At 46.5% G+C, this 27007-nt stretch overlaps 1 protein-coding gene across 3 annotated transcripts in view; it reads left to right on the forward strand.

Moving 5' to 3' along the window:
• The window catches only part of Nrp2 (neuropilin 2), a 113967-nt gene that overhangs the window by 63590 nt on the left and 23370 nt on the right, over positions 1 to 27007 (forward strand). For 2 of the 3 annotated variants that reach the window (XM_028765605.1, XM_028765606.1), the window contains exons 11-15: positions 3083 to 3199; positions 5922 to 6062; positions 16835 to 17097; positions 18656 to 18752; positions 19911 to 19931. In XM_028765605.1, coding sequence (XP_028621438.1) covers positions 3083 to 3199; positions 5922 to 6062; positions 16835 to 17097; positions 18656 to 18752; positions 19911 to 19931 — 639 coding nt within the window. Of the gene's footprint in view, positions 1 to 3082; positions 3200 to 5921; positions 6063 to 16834; positions 17098 to 18655; positions 18753 to 19910; positions 19947 to 27007 lie in introns of all 3 variants that reach the window. The other variant, XM_028765607.1, reaches the window with a different exon arrangement.

Below are 27007 nucleotides of genomic sequence, written 5' to 3' on the forward strand. Positions count from 1 at the left end.
GGGGGGGGTTGGCTACAAGTGCATAGAGGAATCCTGGGCAGACATGCTGGCCAGGAATGGGGCCTAAGTTCACTTCTAGGCTTGGAAGTGAAGACACTATTATGGAATCTGTACTAGGAGGGAGACTCACACCCCTCCCCCATACATGCTTGCAGGGGTAAGGCTGAGTTCCCCAATGCCTGAATGTGTGTCAACTGTGCCTCGCCAGTACTAAAAACCCACCTCAAACATAAACTAGCTTCATTTACCCACCAGGCTTAGAACCATAGAGGATCCAGAAACTTCTAGGCTAGTTGATTCCACATTTGATCATGTGCCCCTAGTTAAACTCTAGTTAAATGGAATCTCCATTGCAGCCTCTCTCGTTGTCAAGCAAGCATACATGTGAACATATGGGGAAGTTCTTGTTCTCCAGAATGATTGCTAAATTCAAGTCATCCCCTGGCCATCACTAGGTGCAGAGCCTAGGACAAATGATTTCATCTTTTATCTGGAAAGTGGGGGTGGCACCAATCTATCTCAGAGTCCTGCATCTGTTATGAGAATGGCATGGAGTAACAGTGGGCAGTATTTAGATTGCAGCCCAACACTGGCAGGCAGGTGACAGGCAAATGTAGCGGAAGGAGGGGATCCCCAAGCAGTGCTCAACCTGTGCACATCCTACAAGATTACACATAGGGCATTTAATAAGCTATCATAATCCATTAAATTGATTCCATAGTCTACTGATGAGTGTGCTACATGGTTCAAAAACAAACCATAGAAGTAAGCCTACTGCCCTTTCACAGGCTAGAAAACTGAGTCCCAGGAAAGTCATCCAGTGGGCTGAGGACCAACTCACACTTCCCTCTGACCCCTTTTCCTTCTGTGCCATGCCCTCTCAGGCTGGCCTTGCCTGATGGCCAGATAGGCAGTTGCTGATGTCCTCTTCCCTCATTGTCCCTCCAACCCCAACCTGCCCCAAATTGCCCCAGTGACAGCAACAGGTTTCCCATTTCAAAGCCCAGCCCTGCTCTTGGAAGATCAGAGCTGGGGCGTGTTTCCCTCTGCCCAGCCTCTGAGTCTTTGAAGTCTCTGACATCTGGTTTTAATTTTGGAGGACCACTGCTGTTTGGTGAACAGTTACCTCGGAGCACCCAGTACAAACAGAGGTACAGAGGCGGGCTCCTGTTTCCTTGCTTTGCCTCACACACCCTGCCCACGTGTCACATGATCAGCCCCTTCGACAACCCTGGGTTTCACTTCATCTCCTCCTACCAACTGCCTAGCTTTGCCTGAAACTTCCTGTTCTTGGCACTCATTCTTCTAGTTTTCAAAATCGCCATCTCTGTCACCAACTCCCCTGTTGTTCCGTTCTTTTTTTTTCCTTTCCCAAAAAGGATAACAGAAAAACTAAAGGGCTGGGCTGAACGGGTCCGGGTAAATAATTCAACAGGCTTGCTTCACCAGTTAGCCAGCTTGTTTAGGTTTCGAATGATTACGTCTTGCCTTGCCGCCCATAGTTTGCTTTACAATTGCGTTTGAGATTCGATGACACGGTGACAAATTTGAACTCACAAATTAGGACGCTTCGAGGTTATTTGTTATTTACTTTGAGCAAAAGGCAGACACGGCAATGGGAAACACGAAAGGTTATGTGTATAGTGTTTAATAGCAGAAAGGCGGGAAGTCGACCGTGAAAAAGCTTTTCAGCATATTTACCCATTTCCTCAGCTCCTGGCTTTATTAAATGGTATCCTGAAAGGTGCCCCACAAAGGCACCTAATCGCATGCAATGGTGCAAAGGAGCCTGTTCAAAGACAGGAGGGACAGTGCCCTCTCTTCTCCAGGGCATCTTGTTGAAGGACACCTCTAGGAGACACAACTCTGTAACACAAAGCTTTCCACAACCCTTCCCACCCCACCCAGGGCCTGACTCACAACCTCATTCATTTCCCAAATAGTTGATGAATGAGTGACCGGGGGAGCAACTAAACAAGTGAATGAACGGATGTGTGAGTCACCTACCTGGCCCAGGTGGGAACCGACAGCCTACAGCATAGGCTAGGTTTCTTGTGTGTTCCTTATTTTAACATTGCTTATGAGCTGCCGACATTGGAAGTTTTACTAAGGAATGCTAGGTTTCCTTTGCTGGGGGAGGGGCTTTTGGAAGAACTAGCCAGAGTAGGCTTTCTGCTCTCTGGGCCTCTGCCTATTGAATTAAGTCATGGTGCCCAGGTGGCACCTTTGCCCATTGCTCCTATCTCTACCATACCTGACTCTTTTGGCTGTAGTCAGATTCCCTACAGAATGGTAGCTGTACCCAGTGGGTGTTTTAGTTTGTCATACCTTGGCCAGAAGGTTTAGCCCAAACTACTTTCACCAAAGTCTCTTTAAATCCATGCCCCCATCTGTCCGTGTCCATGAAACACCAACACAGTCTGGACTTAGGCTTCTCAAGCTGCTGTTTCACGTACGGCTTTGGTGACAAGTGATTCTGATTATTTTATCTGTAGGTGGGCCCCGAGGACCAGATTGTTTTATAGAGTTCATTTTGATTCCAAAGCAATCCTGTCTAGCATAGTGAAAGGGTGTGTTTTAAGAAAGCAGGACCAGTAAGACTCACCAGCAGTCATGAAGCCGCAGAGAGTTGGGGCCCATTTCCCACGTAACAGAAACAAGCTTCATAATGCATGGAGATGTTTCTATTGGTTTTGGTGGGCAGCATTCATCTTGATTTGTGCCCTGCCACACTGCCCTCTCAACAGAATACCCAAATGCAGCTCAGCTCCACTCTGGGGTGAACATCATGCAACCCCTATGGTTGCTACTTTTGTGCTGCCATTAGAGCCTGCAGTGTGAGGTTCGTGTCCATGCCTCTTGAAGCTTCTGCTGGAACTCTAGTTTATCATCCAACCGAAGTGACCCTTGCTCCACAACAGCTCACAAGGGTGAATTTAAGGCTCTGTGTGCATCTTCCCTTTCCTCCTCACAAGGCCACACCTAGAGAGAGGACTTCCTGGGGCTTTTTGGTATTGTCCCCTGCTGGGTGGCAGCGGAGCCTGCTGTAGCAATTTTCTTTTCTCTGTTCACCTTCACACAGACTCAAAGCCCACTGTGGAGACGCTGGGACCCACCATAAAGAGTGAAGAGACTACCACCCCATATCCCATGGACGAGGATGCCACCGAGTGTGGGGAGAACTGCAGTTTTGAGGATGGTAAGGACTGGGGTGAGCATATGTTTCATCGTGGGTGGCACAGGTATTGACCAGACAGATGGCCCAGGATCAGGCAAGAACTTGGGCTCCCTTGGCTTAGAGATCCACATGAACTTACAGAAGGATTCAAGGAGGGACAAATACTCAGAGGCCTGAGGCAGTGGCTACTAGAAACACTCAAATATTGTAACAACGTTCCTCTGTGGTACAGTCATAGGAAGACCTGATGTCTTCTTTTTCCGGAGTGGAGGAAGGGATGTCCAAGGACCAATCGCACTTCCCTATGTTTTGCTATAACCTCGATTTATGAAAGCATAGCAGGGATGGTTCTCCCAGAATACATCCCATCTGCAGGGATCACACAAGCAGAGGCAGGATGTGGGGTTCCTCAGCCAGTCCTTCAGAACCCCAAGGTGTCCTAGTTTTTGGATCACCTCTTCACATGGAAAATCTGTATCTTCCTCATTTTATCTTCTGAACACATCCAAGTTAGATAAAGTCTGTTTTGTTCAGCTCCTCGTGTACTGGAATGTTGCTGAGAAGCCACAACTTCTGCTACACCTGGCAGTTTTGGCTGGACTTTAAGTTTGACAGCCTCGATTTACAGTAAATTACTGATCATTATTAAATGTTCATTAAACAAAATGAGGGAAGAGTGGCAAGGAGACTTGAGAAGGGCCGCAAAGGTGTAGAAAGGTGGTGAAACCTCGGAGCCTGCTCACAGCCAGGAGGCAACATGGGAAACTGCCCGGATGGTATGGATGGCTCCAAAAATTAGCCACTAAGAAGAATGGGAGGAAAGCCAAACACTAATGCTGAAGTTTTGGGACTGAAAAAATGATAATTTAATACACATGCTTTGGGGTGTGTGCTTTGGTGTATTGTGCGGGTAGGGGGTACTTTTGGTCAGGGTTAGTTGAATACAAAATCTTGATATTTTAATGAACTTGTTTTAGTTTCATAATGAGAAGTGGAGAATCTTCCAAGACATGTCTGAGGCAAAGAGCTGAAAATGAAACTCACAGGGAGTTAATGTATAGCTTTAAATTCACAGAATTTGCATGTCAGGAGGCTTGGGAATGGGGAGTCTATCTAAACAGCAATCCAAAGGAAAATTTAAGGGTTCTGCTGCAAAATTTCAGAAGTTTATTTTTAATATAATTTTACCGTTTACAGTGGTTTGTTTGATTTGAGGTTTCTTTGATGGTCCCTCCTTTCTTTTTAGTCAAAGATCTTTTTTTGTGGAATTTGGTTCCTGAGATATTGTATCCGTATAAACAGTACAGGGGAATTATGGTATATTGAATTACTCTGTATTTTTGAATGGAAAAATAGACATGCAGAAATTGTGGAGAGAAGGGCATGGTGAGGGCTGAGGACGGACTTTCCCAAGCCACAGGTTGATGCTTCTGTGATGGCTTCCATGTGTTTCCTTTCCCCTCGAGCTGACTTTGGCTAAGGGTGGGCAAACACTGAATGTTCCCTCTTGGGAAGGGGGCACACAAGTAGGGTCTTCTGGCAACTATGTCCTGCTGCTGATATCAGCAGAACTCTTTCCTCTGAAGCCAAGCTTCCTCCACCCCATGGTGGGCAATTTGTTTCTACCCAGCTGATGTTGCCTTTAGACATTTTAGTGAGAATTCTGAGCCTTCCCTGACAGAGATTCCTCTCTGGGAACCTGGGAAGGGAAATGAGACAGACAAGGACCCCACTTCCTCCCTGCTACCAGCTTTGACAAGGCTTTTCCTCTGTTGCTGGCAAGTGACCAAGTTTGTCTTCCCATTTTCTCTTTCGCCACCTCCGTAGCACTCCCACTTAATTAGATCTGGGTGGAACACCAGAGATAACCCACTTGGTTCCAGTTTTGGGCTCAGTTAAGTAAATCTCCAAAAGTAGACAGGGTGAGCCATTATGTGGTCACTTTTTAGAGATTTGTGGGGAACATGTTCTTCACTTCCTCTGGGATCCCAACCCAGCCCTTAGGGGCTCTGCACAACGTACTCCTGAGCAACTAGGATCACAGGCCCGTGCCACCAGGCCTAACGTATAAAAATACCCATCATACTCAGCACTGAGCTGGGCAACTCCAAGGACAACACCTTCATCTTCACTCTTAATATGTCAGATTGCCCACCTGCAATCTAATCTGCCAAACTAAGAAGCCTTATGAAATAAGGGGCTGTGTCCCAAAGAGGTGAAGGATAACAAACAAGCCAGCCTTGTTTCCTAGGTCATTTTCCTTGCATCAGCCAGAAGTTCCCTGGCATTCAGGTCTCTCTGGGTGCTAATGGGCTGCCCCATCACTTCTGAGAGCCAGGCTGGCAGGAGATGAGATGATCCTTTTAGGGAGCCAGCCTTCCACTAAGGCACTGGGAGACATTCTTCTCTGGCATGTAGGGAACAGCAATTTTCACATTTGTCTGCTCTCTGAGGTAAAAAAAGAGGAGGCTGATTAGAGCCTGAAGCCATTTGGTGGCCTCATTTATAATTGCTTACTATGGAAACCACTGGCAGAGTTGGCTTTCATGCCTGGGAAGGATGAGACCAAAGCCTGACCCGAAAGTCAGCCATCGCCAAGATGTCTGAAATGCATGAGCAAAGGGAAGCCCTTCTTTCTCTGCCTCCTACTCAGGGTTTGCCAGCCATTGAAATAGAGCCCTGTGGCTATTCTCTGGGACTGCTTCATTTGCCTGCCTTTTACTTACTTTTCTTTCCCTTTTAGACAAAGATTTGCAACTTCCTTCAGGATTCAACTGCAACTTTGATTTTCCTGAAGAGCCCTGTGGTTGGATGTATGACCATGCCAAGTGGCTCCGGAGCACCTGGATCAGCAGCGCTAACCCCAATGACAGAACGTTTCCAGGTAAGACAGTGGAGGCATCCTATGAAAGATGGAAAGCCAGCTTGCACATGTTTGGGTCCCAAGTTCCTTGCAAGCTTCAGAATTTCCCACTGCAAGGCAATTGTCTGCTCTTTAACCACAAACCACTACAGACAACAGCACACACACTGGCTGGTCAGTGGTTCCTAAGCCACTGAGAATTTCAGCACAGCTTGAAATTGCCAGGAAGAAAGAGAAACCAGGATAAAAGAGGGAAAGAAGCCACTAAGAGGGCCTCAGGAGAGACGGGAGTAGTCGGTTACTGTCCTCCTGTTCCCCTAGCGTCACTGTCTACTACTGTCACATAGCCTCTTGTCAACAACAAGGTAGGTATTGTTTCCAAAGCTGTTCACTGGGAAAACTGCTGGCCTTGATTCTGACTCATAGTTCTGTGAGTACCACCTCTCTTGGAGTCAATCAAGGCATAGAACTGAAATGCTCCTGTGTACAAGGTGTGACACCACAGATGTGATGCCGGTGGGTGCATCTTAGCAAAGAGCCAGACACTTGGCCCATAAGAGACTTACTGTCAGACCTTGGCATATCTTCATACCATCTTTTGGCCCCAGAGAACCAGATCTCAGAAGCCCAGCCTGACACTGTAGATAAGCACTGCTTTTTAGCCCTTGTGAACAAGGAGAAAGGAAAGGTATCAGCTGGTTCTACTGAACATGCTTTAACAATTGCCTTCTGGATATATTTAACAATAGACTTTCCAAGGATTAAAACAAAGTCTCAAACTTGCTTGACAAGGTGTACCACATTCAACAGTAAAAATACTCTCCCCACAGTTTAGGGAGCCACAGGCTGGGAGGTGGAGCTGAGGCAGCCAGGAGGAGGGCTGGGGGAGTGTTTCCATTGTTCAGATACAAGGAGCACAAATCACCTCCAGAGCAAGGTATACTGAAATAATTAGGAAATGTTCAGTTGGGAGTATTTATTATTTTCCCTTTTAAATATAATTTAACATAGCTTTATGTGATTTAATTTCTAACAATGATTATATTTAACTGGCTTGTGAAGTTCTAGAAAATTTAACAAGTGGCCCTCACAAACCAGTACACATTGGTCTAAAACATTTTGGTTAGCTTTGAGTTTCCATACGCCTCCTGCCTGGACCTCAGATGCCCATTAATAAGCCTCTGAGAGAAAAGGGGGTTAATTATGGAAATTTAGCAGACTAAATGTTGAAGGACAGGGTAGACAATGGAAGGGGAGAGGCTTTCCCCTTACTGGCTTCTTCAGAGCTGCCCTCACCCCAAGTGCTGATGGTGCCTCCTCTGGTCCCCAGGAGTTGGGGGTACTGGGAGGAAGAAGCACTAGAAGAACACTTGGGGCCACTTTCCTGCCATGGCCCACACTTGCTTTCCCAGAGGGTCACAACATCTGCTCTGAAGAAAAACATTTTCATATTTCAAGTGTTTATCTCTTCAGCATTTGAGTGCAGGCTCAGAGAGATTTGTATCTGCGGATCACTGCCGCCTCGGGCACAGGAGCGAGCACTCCCAGCGCCTGGTCCCTCCCCCTCACTTACCCGAGTCCCAGCGCCTGGCCCCTCCCCCTCACTTACCCGAGTCCCAGCGCCTGGCCCCTCCCCCTCTCGGTCTCTGCAATAATGCTTAATTAATATAATGAGCCTCCTGCACGTTGGGAAAAAAATACTTATTTTTATAACCCAGCCTGAATTTTTCATTTCATTTCCTCTCCTTTGAGACTGGGGCCAATTAATTGGTGGTTTTTCCCAGCCCCCATTTTTCTCTGAATGTAAGAAAGGTGAACGGGGTGTGTGTGTATGTGTTTACATTTCGTCTGCATGAGAGATAGAGAGGGCTTGGCTTGGCTGAGGTACTTTAAATAAAGGGTTGTACACATGGACTCTCTTTGGGGTGGGAGGATTTATCATCTCTTATCCAGGGTCCTTTCTAATCCTCTAGCTTCCCCTCCCTATGCTTCTGAGAAGGTTTCCTCTGATAGTGTCTGAGGCTAGCCCTACCTAGACCACAAGGGCACCAGTGGCAGTTCTGACAGAACTTCTTCTGTCACCACTCTGTCATAGCCTGCCGCCCTTTACTTCCACTCAATCTGTTCAGACCCCACCCTCACCTGAATGCCTGCTCCCTTGACCTTGCTGCTCATTGGAAATGGCAGTCTTTGCCTTCATTTCAGCTGATTCATTCATTACACTCTGTAGTTGGGGGGGGGGGCACTGTTCAGAACAGCTTAGGGAAGTGGGCAGAATTCCAACTTCTGGCTGAATAGTTGGGGAGAGAAAGAAAATTAGGGCCAAAAGGAACCGCTGGGTTTAATGTTGTTCCTGTCTTAAGACGCTGAGAAGGAAAATAATTATTTTCCTTTTCCAGAGGAATCATTGAAGTTTGGTGAAGGGACACTTGCAACCTGACTCTGGGAAACAAAATCATAATATTGCTCTCAGAACTCTTTATCTTCAGATGATTAAAAAAAAAAACCACCATCTTCTCTGTTTCTCACTGTCCTGCTTACAAAATACACAAACAGAAGATAGACCCATTTCTGTTTGGGGTGGTCCCTTCTTGTTCTTTAAAAAAAGGGGCCCCAAGGGAAGCAGTTGGGAGAAAGGAATCAGCTGCTGCTGGGCTCAGGGCAGGGAGGATACTAATGGGCACAGAATGGCAGGCGCCTGGCCCCAAACCTGAAAGTCACTGAGTCACCCTACTTTGCTCTACCACAAAAAGACCAGACCCATTGCTGTCTAGAAGGATGCAACATGCTTCATCCCCCTCAGTGAGTGTGCAAACAGATGCCATTAAATTTTGGAAAGGAGGTGTCTCCGTCAAACACAGAGAAGGTGAAGAGGGAGGGGAAAGGGGGAGGGGCAGGTGGGATGGCCATGCTGAAATTCAACACAGTTGATTGCAAGTGTCCATGGAAACAACTTACATTGCTTAGATGTTTTCTGATTGAGTTGTTTTCTCGTGTTTTCTTTCCTTTCCTTGTTCCCTTTTAAGTCAGCAATTAGTTCTGTTCCTTTGGCTGTAGTAATAGTTGCTGCAGGCTGACAAGACACCCACTGGTTCCATTCCACTGTTTTTGTTTTTCAACATCGCCTTTCAAGCCACTCGGAATTTCTTTTTTTTAGCTCTTGTGGCTAAGCTGCCTAGAGTGCATCCACACCACCCCCACCCAGATGGCGCTCCAAATCCAGTGACCCCTGGTGGTAGCAGAAGAGCCTGCCCCACCCTCCTTGACAAGCCACTTTGTCTTCTCTCTGAAGCTACAATGACATGGGGTCGTTGTTAGGACAGACATATTAAGAGTTCTGAGAATGATCAGTGTTGGGTTTTTAAGAAAGGACACAAGCTCCCCTCGAGAGGATAGGTGGGCCTGGTATCCAGTTCTCCAGTGTTGAGTAAGGAGTATACTTTTAATGAGTTAAAATTGTTTCAGCTAATACTCCAGTTCTGCTATGGCACTGGTCTTCTTTTGTGGATGCAGAGGCCACAGTTTTTATGCAGGGAAGCAGCATCACAGTAATGTATTAGACAGTACTGCTGTAGTGCCTTTGAACAAGCTCCCAACCCTTGCTGATGCGTCTATAGCCTGGTTTAGTGAGAGCCGTGAAGCCGAGAGTTAGGAAGGTGGATTTGCTGGAGCCCGTTCTGCAAGTGCTGCTATTTTGATTTTCCATCTTTGCCACTCTTTCTTCCTCAGCAACTATGGGAAATTAACAAGGGACAACGCATGAAGGACTACATGAGGTCACTCAGAAAGAGCATACTAAGTAAACAGCAATACTAGTAGTATCGAGACTTGTTATCGTTATGGTCATTGTTATTGTAAAGAATAAGATAAGACCTGGACCTGGTGGTGCTAGCACATAATCTCAGCTACTTGAGAGACTGAGGCCGAGGCAGAAGTAGTAGATGTTTAAGGCCTGCCTGGGCCACAGAATGAGTCCAGGACCACCCTAGGCAACTTAGCAAGACTGCCTCAAAACAAAAAGGGAAAAGGAGGGCTGAGTTGGAGTCAGTGGCAGAGTGCTTGCCTAGCATCTAGGAGTGAGTGTCTAGAGTTCCTAGGTCCAATCCCTAGCACTACTGGGATGAGGGGAAGGAGAGGGAGGGGGGGGAGGAAGGAGGAAGAGGAGGAGATAAGGCCAGAGATAAACAGGATTCTGCCCAGTCAGCCTCCTGATCAAGATCTAGTGTGATCTGGAACATGTGCTCTTCCACTCTGGAATGTGTGAATGCTTTTAAACATTGACTGACCCTGTAAAGTGTGATTACAATGCTCCCCCACTTTGGTAACTAAAAGCCATGAAAGCAGCTAAAGAAAACAGGCAAAGTCTTCTTGGACTAGGACAGCATTGTGAAGGGAACTTGGCTCAACTTACAGGAGGTTCAGAGGAAGCACTGTGGGAGTAAGCCAAGAATGTAAACACTCAGGTTTTACCCATGTTGGCCATCCCTTCAAATGTAGGTAGAATACCCTGTTAACTTTTTTACTGGGGTTGTTTTGCTGCAGACTTGGTTTCTGATAAACGCCAGCAGAGTAGGAGACCGAAGCCCTGATGCTTTTAAGACAGGCTTGCTTTTTGATTGTAAGCTAGCAATGACTCTGAATTTAAAAACTTTCCTCTGTGCTCAAAAGATCAGGTGACAGCTTTCAATTCAGACACTGTCAAACAAGTGGCTCTTACCTTTCCTGATGCTGCCACCCTTTAATACAGGCCCTCCTGTGGTGGTGTTCCCCCAACCATAAAATTATTTGCATTGCTACTTTATTACTGTAAATTTAATAGTGTTATGAATCAGAATGTAAATATCTGATATGCAGGATATCTGATACAAGACCCCAGTAAAAACGCTATTTGACCCTCTGGTGGTGTCTTGACCCAAAGGTTGAGAATCCCTGCCTCAGATTGAACCACCTTGGGAAGAAGGTGGCTATGGGTTGGATAGGGCATAGCCCTTAAAAATATAGAAAACTGGGGCTATGGACCATGATAGATAATTAAAGGACAGGAAGAACTGAGCTGGAAGCAAGCAATAATCAAGGGATAATTTCAACTAGAACAGGAAAGGGAGGGGGGAGCTCTTGTAAGACAGGAGGAAAACAGCCCTGTTTGTGGAAAAGATGAAAACAGAGAGAAGCTGTTATCCCCTTTTCTTGAAAACCCTGAGAGACTGGGGTGGTAGTGAAGAGGAAAATTGAGAACAAACTATCTAGATGGCAGAGCTTTCTGTGGAAGCTGACACATCACATCGAAAGATACCTCCAGGTAGCTAGCTGCCTGCAAGGACTGGCCCGGCCGAATCCTTAAATGCCTGCCGAATGTTCTATCATAAACCTTGAAAACATCCTGCTGAGTTCATCCAAAGTCAATGTTTCCCTTAACTGGTTGTTAATTTGAAGACCTTAGCAGAGACAGACTGACCTTGGGAGGCCGGCAGAGTGGCTGACTCATGTTTTAAGTATGACCTATACTAAGAGACTCCATCTCCTGCTGCACTAAATATTCTTTCAGATGGTTGTTCTAGTAGGAGGGCAAGATGCTAGCCAGGAGATGCGTGTGAGGGACAGATGGCGTGTTTGGCTTTGCAATAGCCAGGAGGATCAAGCTGCTGATTTATTTTAGGGTTGGTTAAAGGGGAGTAGACACAATTGAATCCATTGCGATTGGGCCAACCTCAGTCACGTGTTTATAGGACACTTAAGCAGCTGAAGCCAGATGGGACCATAAATCGCCAGGTGAAATATCAAGAGGCCCTTCTAGAGACAGCATCAGGTGAAGCGCCTGAGCGGCCCTCTCTGCACTTCCTCTCTGCCCTTTTGAACTTGAGTTGTTCACTCCCGTGTGATTGTTTGCTCTGTATCATTGGCAACAGCAGACAAAGCAAAATGCATCCTAAATAAGTCAGGTCCAGAAGGACAGGGATTTTGTATCTTAGGGACATTATTTCTTCGTTCTCTCTCAGCAGCTGAGTGGATTTCCTTTCCATTGTCTTTTTGTTGGAAGCTCTCCACTGCCGGTATCCTAGCTATCAGCCACAGAGGAAGGCAACTTGCAGCTTTTTTTCTGAATTATCTTCCCATCTCCCTGTAAGGGTACACTATAGGTGGGTTTGCAGGCCTGTGGTTTTATTTCAGTCCTGGGGTCATCAGGCTTGTAAGACAGACTCTTTACACACTTAACCATCTCCCCAGCCCCCTAGACTTCTTAATTCCTTGTGAATAAAAATGTTTTTAATTCATAGAGCAGAAATGAGCTGTGTTCCGTCAGGGATAGACAGAGGATGTGTGTCCACATGGCAGCAGGAAGGTGTTAAACTGAATTTGAGATGTTCTTGACAGCCGGGGATGTGGTCTGGAGAACACATTGCCAGTGTGGCCTGTGGAGCCCCTTTCTGAAGGGAAGGGTGTATGCATGGTGTTAGAATGTTTCCACATACTTCCTCTGGCCAGTGCTAGTAGTCACATGGGGTCCACTCACGATCCAAGACAGTATCACATTTTATTTCATCCTCTGTAGATTGACACAGAAGACCTATGCCAATGGGAGGGGCACAGGATAGATGGCTGGGAGCTGGCTGGTTTCCTGGGAGAAAGCATCTTATTTCAAAGAATGTCAGTACCCTCCCCAGGATGTGTCCTACTTCTTCTTACATCTTGCACTGGCCTCCCAGGTTTATGGTGGTCTTCGGTCTGTATGGAAGGCAGTGTGTGGAGTGGCATCAGTAGCTTGACTGAGCTCTTGCTATATCCCTGTTCCCATGTAAAGTGCTCTACAGGGCTTAGTCTTACAACCTCATGCAGTAATACCATTATTATACCCACTGTACAGATGGAAAGACTAAGACTTTCAAAGATTTAGAGCCTCCAGCCAGCATTCCACCCCTGGTGACAAGGAGCCAGCAAGTTTACTCGGTTCCATATGGATCTAGAGCCTACTTCCATCACTCTGTGGCACTGGTCCTGGGAACATGACCTCATGTCTCTGAGCTTCATAGGGAAAACGAGTTTGATGTGGATGGGGCAGATCTCTAATTCCAGCACTAGAGAGCATCAGGCAAGAAGATCATGAGTTCAGGGTCAGCCTGAGCTACTTAGCAGGACCCTAGAAAGAGGGTGGAGGTGGAGAAAGAGAGAGAGGAGGAAGAGGGAGGGGGAGGGGGAGAAAGGGAGGGAGGGAGAGAGAGAGAGAGAGAGGAGGGAAGAAAGAATGGAAGAAAGGAAGAAAGGAGGAAGGAAGGAAGGAAGGAAGGAAGGAAGGAAGGAAGGAAGAGAGATAAAGGTGATATTACTGGTTGCACAGTGATGTTCATGAAGCATAACTAAAGGTAAAGCAGTGATGTCTGTCATCTAGTATCTGCTCAATTTGATCATCCTCGTCCTCTGATTTTTTGGTTCCCTTCCTTGTGCAGTTCCCGGTCTGAGTCTTTCCTTCATGGTGTTCCTGGTTCTAATCAGGCCTCTGTCCTGACAGGCAGGGATGTTTTGCAGCTCAGCATCCCTCCGACTGATGTCCCTGCTAATTCCTTACATTTACATATCATCTTTCTTCCCTGGAGTTCATAGCACTTAACAGACAAGTGGGGCACAAATGATTTAACTAAGTGAAATCCAGAGGCCTGCTTGTCTGGAGACTCTGCAAACCCGTGGATTAGCTCAGATGTCAGCACTGAATTATGATCCTTCAGCTGCTCGTGCTTAGCACGCCACTAGCATTAACTCGATTCCTGCCGCGGTCCTGTAAATCATGCGTTGTGATTATCAGCCTATTGTGAAAGAAGGGAGGACAGAAGACAGGAGAAAGGCGCAGGCTCTGGAGACTCTGGACCAGCTGACTGGGGGACCTTTGGTCTGGTTGAATTCTAATGACACGGTGGAGATAAGATAGACCCAGATGAAAATCCTTGCAGCCCGCCATCTCACACCCCAGACACATTTGGCTTTCCCCGGTTGTAGCCATTCTGCTATGATTCCTTTGCTTAAGAATGCAAATTCACACAAGTGACAGAATTTCCGCCAAGTAATTCTCAGGCAGCAAGTGGGTCTTATTTGTGAAGCTGTGAAGGAAAAAAGCTGAATAAGATGCCTCTCAAATCCGCTTTCCTTTATAGATGGGGTGGAAAGGGAAAGGCCACAGATGTTACAGGAGCACGGAGGGTCAGGGGGACCCTCACTGGTGTCTCAGTCTACTGGGATCCTCCACAGGTAACCCCAGTACCAGGTTACCTCATCTTTAAAAGGGGCCTGCTGCCTCAGGAAAACAGAGTCGGTGGCAAAGGGATTGTGTGAACTGAAGGCTTGGCAGAGTCTAGCAGATTCTCACTCCTCATTACATACCATTCTTTCTCATCGGTGTGTTTACCATTCATTCATTTTTCATTCATTGAATAAGATTTCTCAGGGTGGTGTGATATGCACGGACTAAGGAGAGGAGAACAATACGATATTCAACCTTCTGTGTGCAAGACAATCCGAGATAGGGGGTTAGAAGACGGCTCACGAGGTAGAGGTGCTTGCCGCCAAACCCGATCGGGAACTCACATGGTGGAAAGAAAAAAAACCCAAATCCTACAAATAGTCCTCTGGTCCCCTCATGTGTACTGTGGCACATTCGTGTGCACAAGCACGTGCACACATGTGAGCATGCACACACACATATTAAATAAATAGATAAATAAATAAATATTATTATATTTTTTTTTAAATCTGAGATATAGGAACAACACATGACCCACTTAGGAGTGACAGGTGGTGGGTAGTCACTATGGAAAAGTCTAACCTACTTTTAAAAGTAAGATCAGGTGTATTGAACAAATACTAGAATAGTTAGGAAAGAGAGGGTGACTATTGCATGTGCCAGAATGGTTAGGAGAGAAGTTAGCAGAAGAGCCAGGCTAGGTGGAGGAAAAGAAGAACAAGGAGCTTCAGGTACCGTGAGGCTGTGAGGCAGTAAGCCAAGGGGGAAGGGGGCTTGCCTCAGACAGGGAGGGATTGCAAGGATTTGGGGCAAGGCACTTTTGGGCAGCTGAAGAGTCTACTGTAGGAAAGTTTGGGATCCCTCAGTTAAGTTTGGGGTCTACCTACCTCTGAACCAGCATTTCCTCCTTGGACAAGAAGCTTTAACCTCTCTTGGTTTCTCCATCGTGCGCAAAGTAAAATTTAGAAGTCTTAGCTCACAGGCATACCGAAAGGATGAAGTGATATATCGCATACCAGTGTGCTTTGTAACCTGAAAGGCATTATGCGAATCTGAGTTGTAATTATTATCATTAATAGTGATAGCAGGAAGGTCTGATGAGGAAACAGAGGGCTAGAAGATCATGAGTGTCTAGTGATGCTATCAGCATCCCCTCCTCACTAGACCCCATCATTAAAGCTCCGCTCTTGAGGCAGCCTTCTTTTCCTTATCTCGGCCTTGAACAGGCCTGCCGGTGGAAGCTGTGTCATAGCTGTCACCTAACAAGATAATGCCAACAGGTATGACAGCAGTGAATCAGAGATCCCCATCCCCAAGAGGGTGCTGACCCAGGCTTCTGGAACACTAGCCTGTCTTTCTCCAACAAACCCAAGGTATTCACCATTCCTACCGACTGAAAAACCTCTGTGCTTGTGGCTCAGACTAACATAGCTTCAAATTAACAAGACCCTGAAGTGTCTGGCCTGCTCACATTCTAAGTTGGTTATACAGTGAAAATATATCCCTAACCCACTTGCAGAGGAGTCTAGCAGACCATGACCCATGCTTCGGGGCCCAAGATCGTGGGAACTCCTCCTCCTTCTCTGAGCATTTGCTCTTTGCACACAGGCTGGAGTTCCCCATTGCCATACCTGTGCCTGTGAGGCATAGGTGCTGACAACCATAACAAGATCTCAGCCTTCTGCCTAAGTATCCGATGGATTTAAACCCAGTCTGCCAAGAAGGCCATTCTTAAAGCGTTTGGACAGTGAGCCCTTAATTTCCCAGAACACGTATATTCACTGCTAAAGACATGGCCTTTGCTAATGATAATGCCATACCTTTGTAACCACTGGCACTGGATGTACATGGCTGCTTGAGATGGCCAAGTCCTGAAACAAAGCGGGATGGCCGGCCACTCCCATCCCTGACCCGCTTAGAGTTAACGGAAGTGTCTGCGTGATAGTTACTGAGGCTTAGGCATCAACTAGCAACCCTGGCAGAGACAGAAGGTTTTTAATCTCTTCCAGACATTGCTCAGCCAGACAATACCTGGCCAGAGTCATACTCCAATCCGGCAGCCACCTCACCCTATAAACTGTTCCCCTGTAATTCAGTTCAGTAGACTGCATTGGCCCTTTGGGAAAGCCAGAGATGAGTAAGACATGGGTCAGGCCTCTTCACTCTAGGGAGAAAAGACAAGTCTGCACAGCCAGGATTTGAAATTGACCACCCCAGGGACTGTATAAAGGCATGACACAAGAGAGATGAAGTGAGGCCAGTGTGACTTAAGGATTGAAGAAAGGGCTTCAAGAAAACAGAGCATTTGACTCAAGAGTCTGAAAGGTCCTAAGAAAAGTGTACAGCAGGACCAGCATAGTGGCACACACCTGTGGTCTTAGCACTCAGAAGACAGAAGCGGAAAGGTTGTAAGTTCAAGGCCAGCCTGATCTATATAGCAAGACCCAACATGTTTCAAAACACTGAAAACACCCCAACTCCTGTCCATCTTTGATGGAGAGGCCACAGTTACAAAGTGGTATATCTCGTAAGCATTTACTACCTGTGTTTGGATTGTCTCCCACAGATGACAAGAACTTCTTGAAATTACAAAGTGACGGCCGACGAGAGGGCCAGTACGGACGGCTCATCAGCCCACCAGTGCACCTCCCCCGAAGCCCTGTGTGCATGGAGTTCCAGTACCAAGCCATGGGCGGCCATGGGGTGGCACTGCAGGTGGTTCGGGAAGCCAGCCAGGAAAGCAAACTCCTTTGGGTCATCCGTGAGGACCAGGGCAGCGAGTGGAAGCATGGACGTATTATCCTGCCCAGCTATGACATGGAGTATCAGGTGAGTCAGGGAAGAAAAGGGGGTGTGCAAGAGACAAGGGAATCACCGTGATCCCCATTCCAATATTTCAAAGAGCCTTGCCCATTCATCATTAAGGGATGTGGTTAAGCTCCGCTGTTTTCATTGTGTTTCTTATGTTGCCATGGCAACTAAATGACACTCTTATTTGTTATTCAGAATGTGCCTATCTCTACACCCAGACTTGGTTCTTTGTTCCTCCTATTGCCTTTTATATTGCTGAAATCTTCTCCAACAAATGTTTCTTCTCTCCATTTTATTTTAGATTGCTATCAGGTAGACTGACAAAGGGACACAGAAGTCAGGGAAATAAACACAAATAGTCTCTCTACACCCAAGGTAGTGGCTAGCTCAGAATGGAGGAGGCTGTGGCCATGCCCTCCCAGACCTACTCCAGAGAGCATGGATCCAGAAAGGGGCAGAGATGGATGGGCATAGGTGGATAGGCATCCATCTGTGGCCAGCAGACCCGAGAGCCCCAAGCAAGTGGCTTTTCTCTCAGCTTCTCTTATCTCTGTCCCGTGGAGCAAGAGACTGAGGCACAGATGGGCCCACACATCTGTACCCGTATCTTGGATAGGAATAGACACACTGTGGACAAGGTAACTGAGAACCAGCCAAAGCATTAACCTGCTCCTCCCCAGACGAAGAGCAGCAACAGATGGCTGGTGAGGCAGCCAACTGCTCTTTCAGCTTGCCAGAGGACATGTGCTCGTTTGCAGAAAGAACCTGGGGAGGGTGAGAATGGGGAGTGATTAAAGACCACAGAGCTGAGGGGCTTCCGTATGCAGGTTGTAGCTACGCACTCCTGAAATCACAAGGCATCCCAAGACCCTCATTCCCCAACCTGGATCCCCCACTTAATAACCTTAGTCCGGTATTAGAAGAACCTGTTGGAGGTTCTTTTGTCTCCGTTTGTCTTTGTTACAGTTTCTCCAGGCAGAGCTGTTATCTTCCTGGACTTTGAAACTATCTCATCTGTGTGCCCTACACACAGTAGATGCTCAGTAAATTGTTGCTAGATGAGTAAATTATTTCCTGGCTGTTGTATTACCAGATCTCTAAGTCAGAGTGCAGGGAGAGGTCATGCAGAAGGCAATCCAAACCTAAGGGCTGTGTTTCCTTCATTACCATCACCTGCTCATGTCCTCTGAGTTTACAAATACCTGCACTGAGCATTTGAAGGATTTACGAGAAAGGGACCTCTGAAATAGCTAGGGAAATTTCAGCACCCCTCTCCCTCAAGGATGCTTCAATTGTGGTCCTTTTAATCAGTATATTCTTGTTACTGGACAACAATATCCATCAACTTACTATATTTTCTTATCCTCTCAAATATGTAATTGATTTGAACCAAACTCTTCTTAAATTAAGATCTCAAGAGATGTAGCCATGTGGTGCACAGATGTGTACCAGGTGCACACACACACACACACACACACACACACACACACAAGGCTGTTAAGAGAAAATTGGACATCTTTACACCGGATGAACCAGGAAGATTAGCTAATCGTGGCTCTTGTCCTTCCGGCTCTAGATCGTGTTCGAGGGAGTGATAGGGAAGGGGCGATCGGGAGAGATTTCCATCGATGACATTCGGATAAGCACTGACGTCCCGCTGGAGGACTGCATGGGTACGTCACTTCCTCTCCCTTCGTGCTTTTTTCAAATACTACACTAGGACATGCAAAAGGAAGCAACTGCTGTCTTAACATTTCCCAGTAGGCTGGGCTGTGCCAGTCTGTGCAGGAGGTGAAGTATGGGCTTGGTTGAGTCGAGGGCTGTGAGTGGGAGGGGTAAGACATGAAGTAAAGGTTTACATATCCATCTCCCAATCAGAAATGGATGTGCATTAAGTATGTGAAAATTCGGGGTGCTGAGACCCCATCATCAGAGTCCAGTTTTTAAGCAAAGAAAATGCTAGAGAACAGGAGAGCCTGCCAGTCAGAATTACATGCTGGAAAGGTTTGATGGATTTAATGGAAGCCTTCAGTGGTAGGCAAAAGTGGTACCCATGCTATCTAAGAATGATAACACAATTACCCACGCCGTTCTTTCACATGAATGAACTGCAGGGAAAATTACGGCATAAGAAATCAAATGTTGCATTTTGTTTTCAAGCTAATACTTCTAACGCCCAAGAGTCTAGACTTGTAGGATTAGGCATGGCATACCAGAGGACCAGCATATAAAGGACACCCCTCACTATTTCTTTCTCACTATTTCTTCGTTCAGAAGTGCTAAGAGCCAGCCCTCCTGAAATGCATACACTTCTGCCCAAGGCTTCATCCTGAAGCAGGGGTTTCCCTAAGGGTACCCTGACCACCCCCCATCCTAGCCACAGATCTTTCCCCAAACAGAAAAGGACTCCTGAAAAGGAATAGGAGTTAATCCCAGCCAGCAAAGCTGCTGTAATAAGTACTTGTCTTGGACCTTGGGTATCTGTGCCTAGTGATGTCAGAAGCAACTGGGAATTCCCCAGTCCCCCAGGCAACTCTCAAGGCTTGGGCATCTAAAACTAATCCCAGGACTGAGAAAGTAGTCAGTGTTAAGTGGCTGATTACAGTGCCTTGGGGACCTGTTACTCTACGAAGGACTTTCTGTCCTTGAGCATCCTCTCTACTCAGCCTAGCCCCGTGATGATGGTAGGCACAGTCTAGAAAACATGTAAGAGGTGGGCCACGTTCTGTAGTGCATTGCCAAATGACCTAACAGACTCAATTGTGTCATATTCATTCGCTTTTCTCTTTATCTAACTCAACTTATTTTTTCTGTTTTTTTTTCTCTTTTAGAACCCATCTCAGCTTTTGCAGGTGAGAATTTTAAAGGTAAAAAAAGCTTGTTTTGCATGTTTTTTTTCTCTTTCCATGTGATGTGAATTTGGTAGGGGGAGTAACCCCCAATTTAACAAAGCTTGCAGGAAAAAAGCTTCACTTTCTCACCACTAGGTGGCGAAAGCGACACCCATAGATTCGGGGGATTGAGATCCTCAATGTCTCTCATTTAATTAAAGTTTAGAAGCCTATAATAGAGACAAATAGGTTACAGATAAACCTTTGAGCCTTGCATTGTCCACTTGGGAGCAATGAGGTTGAAAATCAGGAGTGGTGAGAAAGGAGAGGCTGTGGGAAGATTAACCCTCAGTGAGGTGTAGTAACAGGAATTCTAGCGAAGATGTTGGGGAAAAACCCCTAGGAAGGCTGTGATCTTAACGGGGAAAAGGTGCAGAATTCAGAAGCTGGTAGAGGAAGCAAGGAGGTTTATTCTCTGAGTAGAGTCATAGCACTTGAATTTCAAGGCTGGAAGCAGAAAGGGATGCTTTCTCCCTAAGAAAGCAAATAGAGAACAAAGCAAAGAAGAGGGAAATTGGGATGCTTGCCTCATCCGAGAAAAGGAGCAAGGGCTCCCAACCTGGAGCAAAGGTTATGGTTGTGCTTTTCAAATGCAGCAAGTTTGCACTTGCCTTCTACAGTCAGTCTGGCTGCCGATGCCACCTAAGTTCTAATACAGGACACTCGGTGGCTGTTCTAAGTGTTAAGTGCTCCGCTACAGCTGGCTGACTGCAGCGTGTTCACAGACCCTCGCCTGATGCTTAGCCCCGAGAGCCTGTTTGGTGCCAGCCTGTTTGGTGCCAGCAGTGAGAGGGCTGTTACACCCTGTTTGTGCTGCCTAGGCTTGACCCTCTAGGTGACAGCATTTTAGAAATAAGTCCCCCGCTTTATGTATCACACATCTCCTCATTTTATGTCCGCTCTCATTAATCTGTCCAGCTCCTGACTAGAAAGAGATGAGTCCTTGGCTTGAGACCTAAATAGGCTCCCAGAAGCCAAGTCATCCTGCCTAATTTGCCGTTCATCCCTAGCTCTAAGGCTATCAATACGGTAGAACAGAGGGCTGGTGTATGTTTTGATTCTTATCCTCTCTCCTGCTTCCCCACTACATTTGGAAGTATTGTGTACCTGTGTGCATCTTGCTGCTCCCTGGAGTTGTAGCTGCAAATGCAAAGCCCTACATGGAAAGCTAGGGTGCAAACTGAACAGCTTGGACTGCAGCTGGGTCCTAACCTTCGGGATGCAGCATACTGTTTCTGCTGGGGAAGAGAAGCCTGCTCCTGACTCTCTGTGGGTTGTTGAGCCTCAAAGCCCCCTGAAAGGCCAGTTCAAGACTGACCAGTAATTGCCATAAAAGCTGTGCACAACCCATGTCTGGTCGTGACTGACAAGAACAGCGGCTGAGGGCTGCACTTCTCTAAGAGAATAAACAAACCAAGCACATGTGCTCTCCTTGAAGTCATGTGTAACATAAGGCTGCACACCCAGGCCTGTTCGCCTTTAAATATATATATAAAGTCTCATCTAAGTGGCAAGTGTGCACTTAGGCTAAATAAACACTGGGCTCAGTGGCTTGAAGGTAAGACTTCCCAGTATGTTCTTGATGCTTTGGAGCTGTGCAGACAGGGCCCCAGTGGCAAGCACTGACTCACACACGGATGCAGACATGGCAAGGAGGCAACCAAGTCTTAGGGGACAGAGTCTTGGCTCAAGAACATGGAGAGCCAAGAGCACAGTGGGAATCAGAAGTTTCGACCACATTGACATGATCTGTGATGCTCCTGGGTACTAGCCAAGTGAACCTGGGACTAGGCATGAGGATCTTCTCTCATGCCTCTGTCTTTACTCAAATGGTCTCCACTTGGAAGACATGGCTTTTGCTCTCTTCCTGGGTAGGACAGTAGGAGCTCAAGACATAAAATCAGTACTTTTACTCAAAACAGAGAATCAGAGTAAAATCCGACTTGGGCAGGCAAGTTACCGAGAGCTGATGTGGGAACACCGCTTCCAACTGCCATTTGTGTTGCTTCTGTACCTTTAGAATTTTTCATTTTATTATAAACTAGTCATGCAACAGAAGTAATCCTATTCATTACAGGAGACCAGTGTGTTTTAGGTGGACCTTTAGGGAAATGCATGAGTGGCCTCTGGACCTGTGCTGATGGGTGCTCTTGATCTTTCTTAGTTTGAAGTATCTTTCATTTTCTGCCTTTAACTGGCTTCTTGCATTGCACTTTCCACTTCATTACGTGTGTGTAGACTGTACCTGGATGTGACTTAGTGTGGAAGAGAAACTGTACAGAGAAAGAGGAAGCAGAGAAAGTGAAAACACTGCCGTCATGCTATTCTTTAAAAAGATCTTTTTTGTTGTTGATATGAGTCATGCTTTAAACAATGTAACTTGGGTGTGCTTGCTTGCTTGCTTGCTTGCTTTCATGAGCAGTAGCTTTAAATATGGTGTCGTCACGTATCTTTGTTCTTAAGGTTTGAGCTTTAACAAATGAAAAACCATGTATAAAGGAAAAGGGGGAAAAAGACAAAACCAGTATAATTAAGGTGATGAATTGTTTCCTCTTACTCAGTGCTTTTTTTTTTCCTTAATAAAAGAAAAGACAACAAGCAAGAAGCCAGTAAAACTACATAATGCCCATAATCAGAATCCTGTGGCTCTTGACCAGGTGGCTGTTCTTAGTCGCTTGTGGTGGAGACAAGAGTTGTTACTGCTCCTGTAGGAGGCTGTGTTTTGAATGCAGTAGGAGCAGACCACTTGCCAGAAATCATGGAGACCCAACAGGGTTGCACTGTGAGGGTGTTCGTGGGATGCGGTCCCCTGAACTGCCTTCTTATTAAGGGCCCTAAAAGGAGCATGCGTGTGTTCTGAAAGTCCCCTGGCTGTGACTATGTCTCCAACCCTTTCTAAGGCTGCTCTGCTCCATCTTTTGAATTCCACTGTGTGCCTTCCTGCTGTCCCCTACTCCCAATTTTCATCCAAGTACAACCAGGAGAAAATGAGCATCCAAGGCTGTCCTGGGATACGGCTGAGAATTGTTATAAGGGAGTTGCCCGTAGCATAAAGCTGAGGTCAGGCTGGCACCGGACTCCATGCCTCAGATTTTAAGTTAATTTATTTGGGTCCTACAGGCCAATCTGCCATTTTCTACACACATCTCTTTTCCACCACCACTGTTACTCTCACGACCTGCCTTCCACTCTGAAACTTTGCATGCCAGTAAGACACCCCATCATTCCTGGGTACAGGACTGGATGGCCCATCAGAGTATCTCTCTCATCAGCTTCCCTTTACTCTACAGCAATGTCTTGCTGAGGAAGCAGAGAGAGAGTTCATGCATATAAGTCTCAGAATAAGTTAGAGAAGAACACTAAACCCCAAAGCCTCCAGGGCTCCAGATAGGCAGCAGTGGTGTGAGATCCTCCCCACTGCCCCACCCCCATCTCCAGCCTCTTAGTCGAGGCTAGGTGTTGCAGAGCAGACAGGAAGAGATGTGTGGAACCACTGTGTGCTGCTTGACCACCATCTCTGCCCACAGGACACCGAGGCACTGTTTGTGAAGTTTGCTTGCACACTCAGCCTCTTCCAACCCAGAAGTCGGGCACATCCCACTCCCCACTAGGCCATCTCAGCAGCTGCCAGAACAGTCTGTCAAAGGGCAGCAGAAAGTGTTTCTCCCCAACATCTCTCTCTCCAACAACGCAGCCTGGCAAGCCTCAGTTTTAAGATGCAGCCTAAGTTCCAGAAAAGAAGTGCCAGGACTGCTTCAGCCAGTAAGGGGTTGAATGCTAAGACATTTTGGATAGACATGGGGGAGGGGACAGAGTGGGGAGTCCCCAAGGTTTCTGCAAACTCACAGCAAACCTCTAACGAGTTTACCTCTGCATATTTGCTTGTCCAGCAAGACGTAAGACCTTTTCTCGGGGATACTTTGAACTTTAGCATCCCCTTAAGGAGCACTGGAGGTCTGGCCACATTCTTCCACCAGCTTCCATAAACGTTTCTAGTGGATCCAAGCTTTTTCTTGTATTTGTGTATTCCCACAGATGAAACAAACAGTTCACCTGAACTGTGCCTTCTGCTGTGTTCGTTCTCAGCCGGTGTGGAAAGCCCCACACCAGCAGCATAAAACAGCTTTTAGGTACAGAGAGAGACCCACCCTTGGTGCCTTTCAGAACATTCCTTTGGGGATGTTGGGTAGCTCCCCCAGGTCCCAGTGACATTTCATGAACGTAGCTGTGAGAGACGCTTGCTTTTTTTCATGGTGAATCTGCGTCACGCCAACTCTCTGACAGGTTCAGACAGAGTAGAAGGCAGAAAGGGAGAGAAGGCTGCTTCCTGTCCCTGCCTTACTTGGTTAGAGCAAAACCTGCAAAGCTGTACTATGAAATACCAGATAGCAAGTATTCAAGGCTTTGGAGGATATACAGCCTTTCTGGCAAGCCCTCTGTCCCGCCAAGGAAGCACAAAGGCAACCCCAAGTAGTGCATAAACAAATGGCAGTGTTCAAATAAAACTTTATTCATAAAAATGGACACCGGGCTGCAGTTAGCTGAGGATTTTGTATGCCTGTTTTCAGGCCTGGCTCAGTCACTCAGCAGCAGTAAGCAATAAGCCTTGGACTTCCCTCTCTACTACTTTGTCCTCTTCCTTGGTTTTCAAACTACTCATCCTCTTAGCTCCTCACATTCCCCACTTAGGACTCATGGAAAATAAAGACTATTCATGTGAAGCCCGTGAACCAAGGGCTGACACGCTGGAAACGTCTGCTATTGTCGCTGTTCTGACAGCCATGTTTCCTAACTATTCAGTAAGCCAGTGACACTGTATATCGATATAAACAGGCAAGGAAGACTTACTACATAATAGGTAATTTCTTTTCATTTTTCCCACGTGTGACTTCTCAGAATTTCTTTCTCAAATCCCAAATTCTTAGCCTTCACATTTCTCTTCTCCAGGGAGTTCAGGACTTTTGCAGATGGGAGTCTGCTCAACCTTGCAAAGGCACTTGGAGTTATTGACTATTTAAGTATCTGTTTCTCATTATCTCAAACAATGAGAAAACTTTGTGGAGAATTGGGGGTGGAAATTAATAAAAAAAATAGCTGAGGAATTGAAAACATTTTTTTCCAACTGAAAAGAAAAAAAAAAGATTTGTGAGCGAGCGGTACAAGACAAGGGGAAAGCTGGGACAGACACTGCAGCTCTGGGCAAGGCTGATGGCTCATCTACAATTTTTGTTCACAGGTTGGTATAGCTAGCCCAGGTTTCTTTTTATAATGAAGATTTAGACTGGTGAAACCATAGGTAACATGGGGTGGACAAGACAGAAACCCAACTCTCCATGTGCCCAGGAATCTTTTTCTATTTTCCCATGTGACACTGTGAGTGGGGAGCACTCCTAGTACCTTCTGAGAGCTGTTCTGTGAAACCTAGAGGGAAATCAGCATTTCCCAGGGAGTCTGAACATTGGTCCAAAAGGCATTCCTATACCACTCTGTCTATGTCTGTCTGTCTATCCATCTGTCCGTCTATCCTTCTGTCTACTTGTGCATCCATCTGGCATTTATTGGATTTCTCCCATTGCTGGAAAGATGTTTTGAGTTCAGATTTAACCCTGCTTGATTTATTACCTTCCTTTTCTGTAACTTGCAAACCACAGCCTAATGAGCACATAACCCTTCAAGGCTGTGGCAGAGCCAGATTCTAAGCTGCTGCCTTTTGGAATCAAGTCTCTTGCTGGAGAATGTTCTGAGAACCTTCCGGTGCCTACAAACTATCCCTAAACTTCTTTTTGGGACATAAGGAAGGTATTGTTGGTCGTAGCCTCTCTTTTCTAACTCCTTCAGTGTTAAAAGCATAAATTTATATAGTATATTTTCTTATTTTTCCAAACACATGCCCAAAGAAAATGTTTAAGAGGTCAAGCCAAATTATCTCTTGTCATTCAAATTATCACATGGTGTGCATGTTGATAATTTCAGGCAAGAGGGCTTTAGTGGGAAAGGAGGAGTCCTTTTTTCTTATTCACTTTACGTCCCTCTTACTGACCCCTCCCAGTCACCCTCTCCCAGTCGCCCTCTCCCACAATCCTTCCCCCACCCCCTCTCTCCTCATCTGAGTGGGTGAGACCCCCGAGTATTCCCCTATGCCTGCACATCAAGTCTCTGTGGGGGCAAGTGCATCCTCTCCTACTGAGGCCAAACAAGGCAGCCCTGCTAGAAGAAGTACCCCACAGGCAAGCAACAGCTTTTGGGACAGCCCCCATTCCAGTTGTTTGGGGCACACGAAGACCAAGCTACACTTCTGCTACAAATGTTTGGGGAGACCTAGGTCCAGCCCGTGGATGCTCTTTGGTAGGAAGGAGGAGTTTTTAGCACACAGTGGAATTTGTCTTCCACAGCACAGCTCTGAGGTGATGAGAGGACAGCTCACATATCTGATTCTGAATACCAATCCCATATTATGATTTGTCCTCTTATGGAAAGAAGGAGCATCTCCCCACTGTGCCCCCAAGCTATGTCTACCATCAGAAATACTTTCAAGGCAGTGTCAAAGCTTCCCCATTGCAGCAGTGAACTTTTGTACCGAGACCAGGTGGTGGCGGAGGAAAGAGAGGTGGCTGTTACTGTGCTCCTGTCTTTATGGCCAGGCACTTCAGAGAGGGCTTTGCTACCTAACTTGCCACCTGCCTTTTCTCTGATGGGTGAACTACAACCTCATTAGAGGATGGTCCTCAAAATGCAGCAAACCAGAATCAGAGGCAAAGCCAAGGAACGCTTTATGAGAGAAGGAAGATAGCTCTGGTGAACTCTAGAGCCACCGGTGCATTTCCCAGCATCTTTGTGAGCTCACATGAAAATCCAGTAGCAAGTTGGTTGCCAAGCAGCAGACACTGTGACTTGTAACCTGAGCTCTTCAAGGAACGATTTCCAATACTTTGTTTTCTTTTTCTCTTTTTTTAATGCAAAATTCTCAATTTTTGTACTAATGAGAGAGAGAGAGAGAGAGAGAGAGAGAGAGAGAGAGAGAGAGAGAGAGAGAGAGA

The sequence above is a fragment of the Grammomys surdaster genome, unplaced genomic scaffold, assembly GCF_004785775.1.
Source record: "Grammomys surdaster isolate TR1022 unplaced genomic scaffold, NIH_TR_1.0 165, whole genome shotgun sequence".
Lineage (NCBI taxonomy): Eukaryota > Metazoa > Chordata > Mammalia > Rodentia > Muridae > Grammomys > Grammomys surdaster.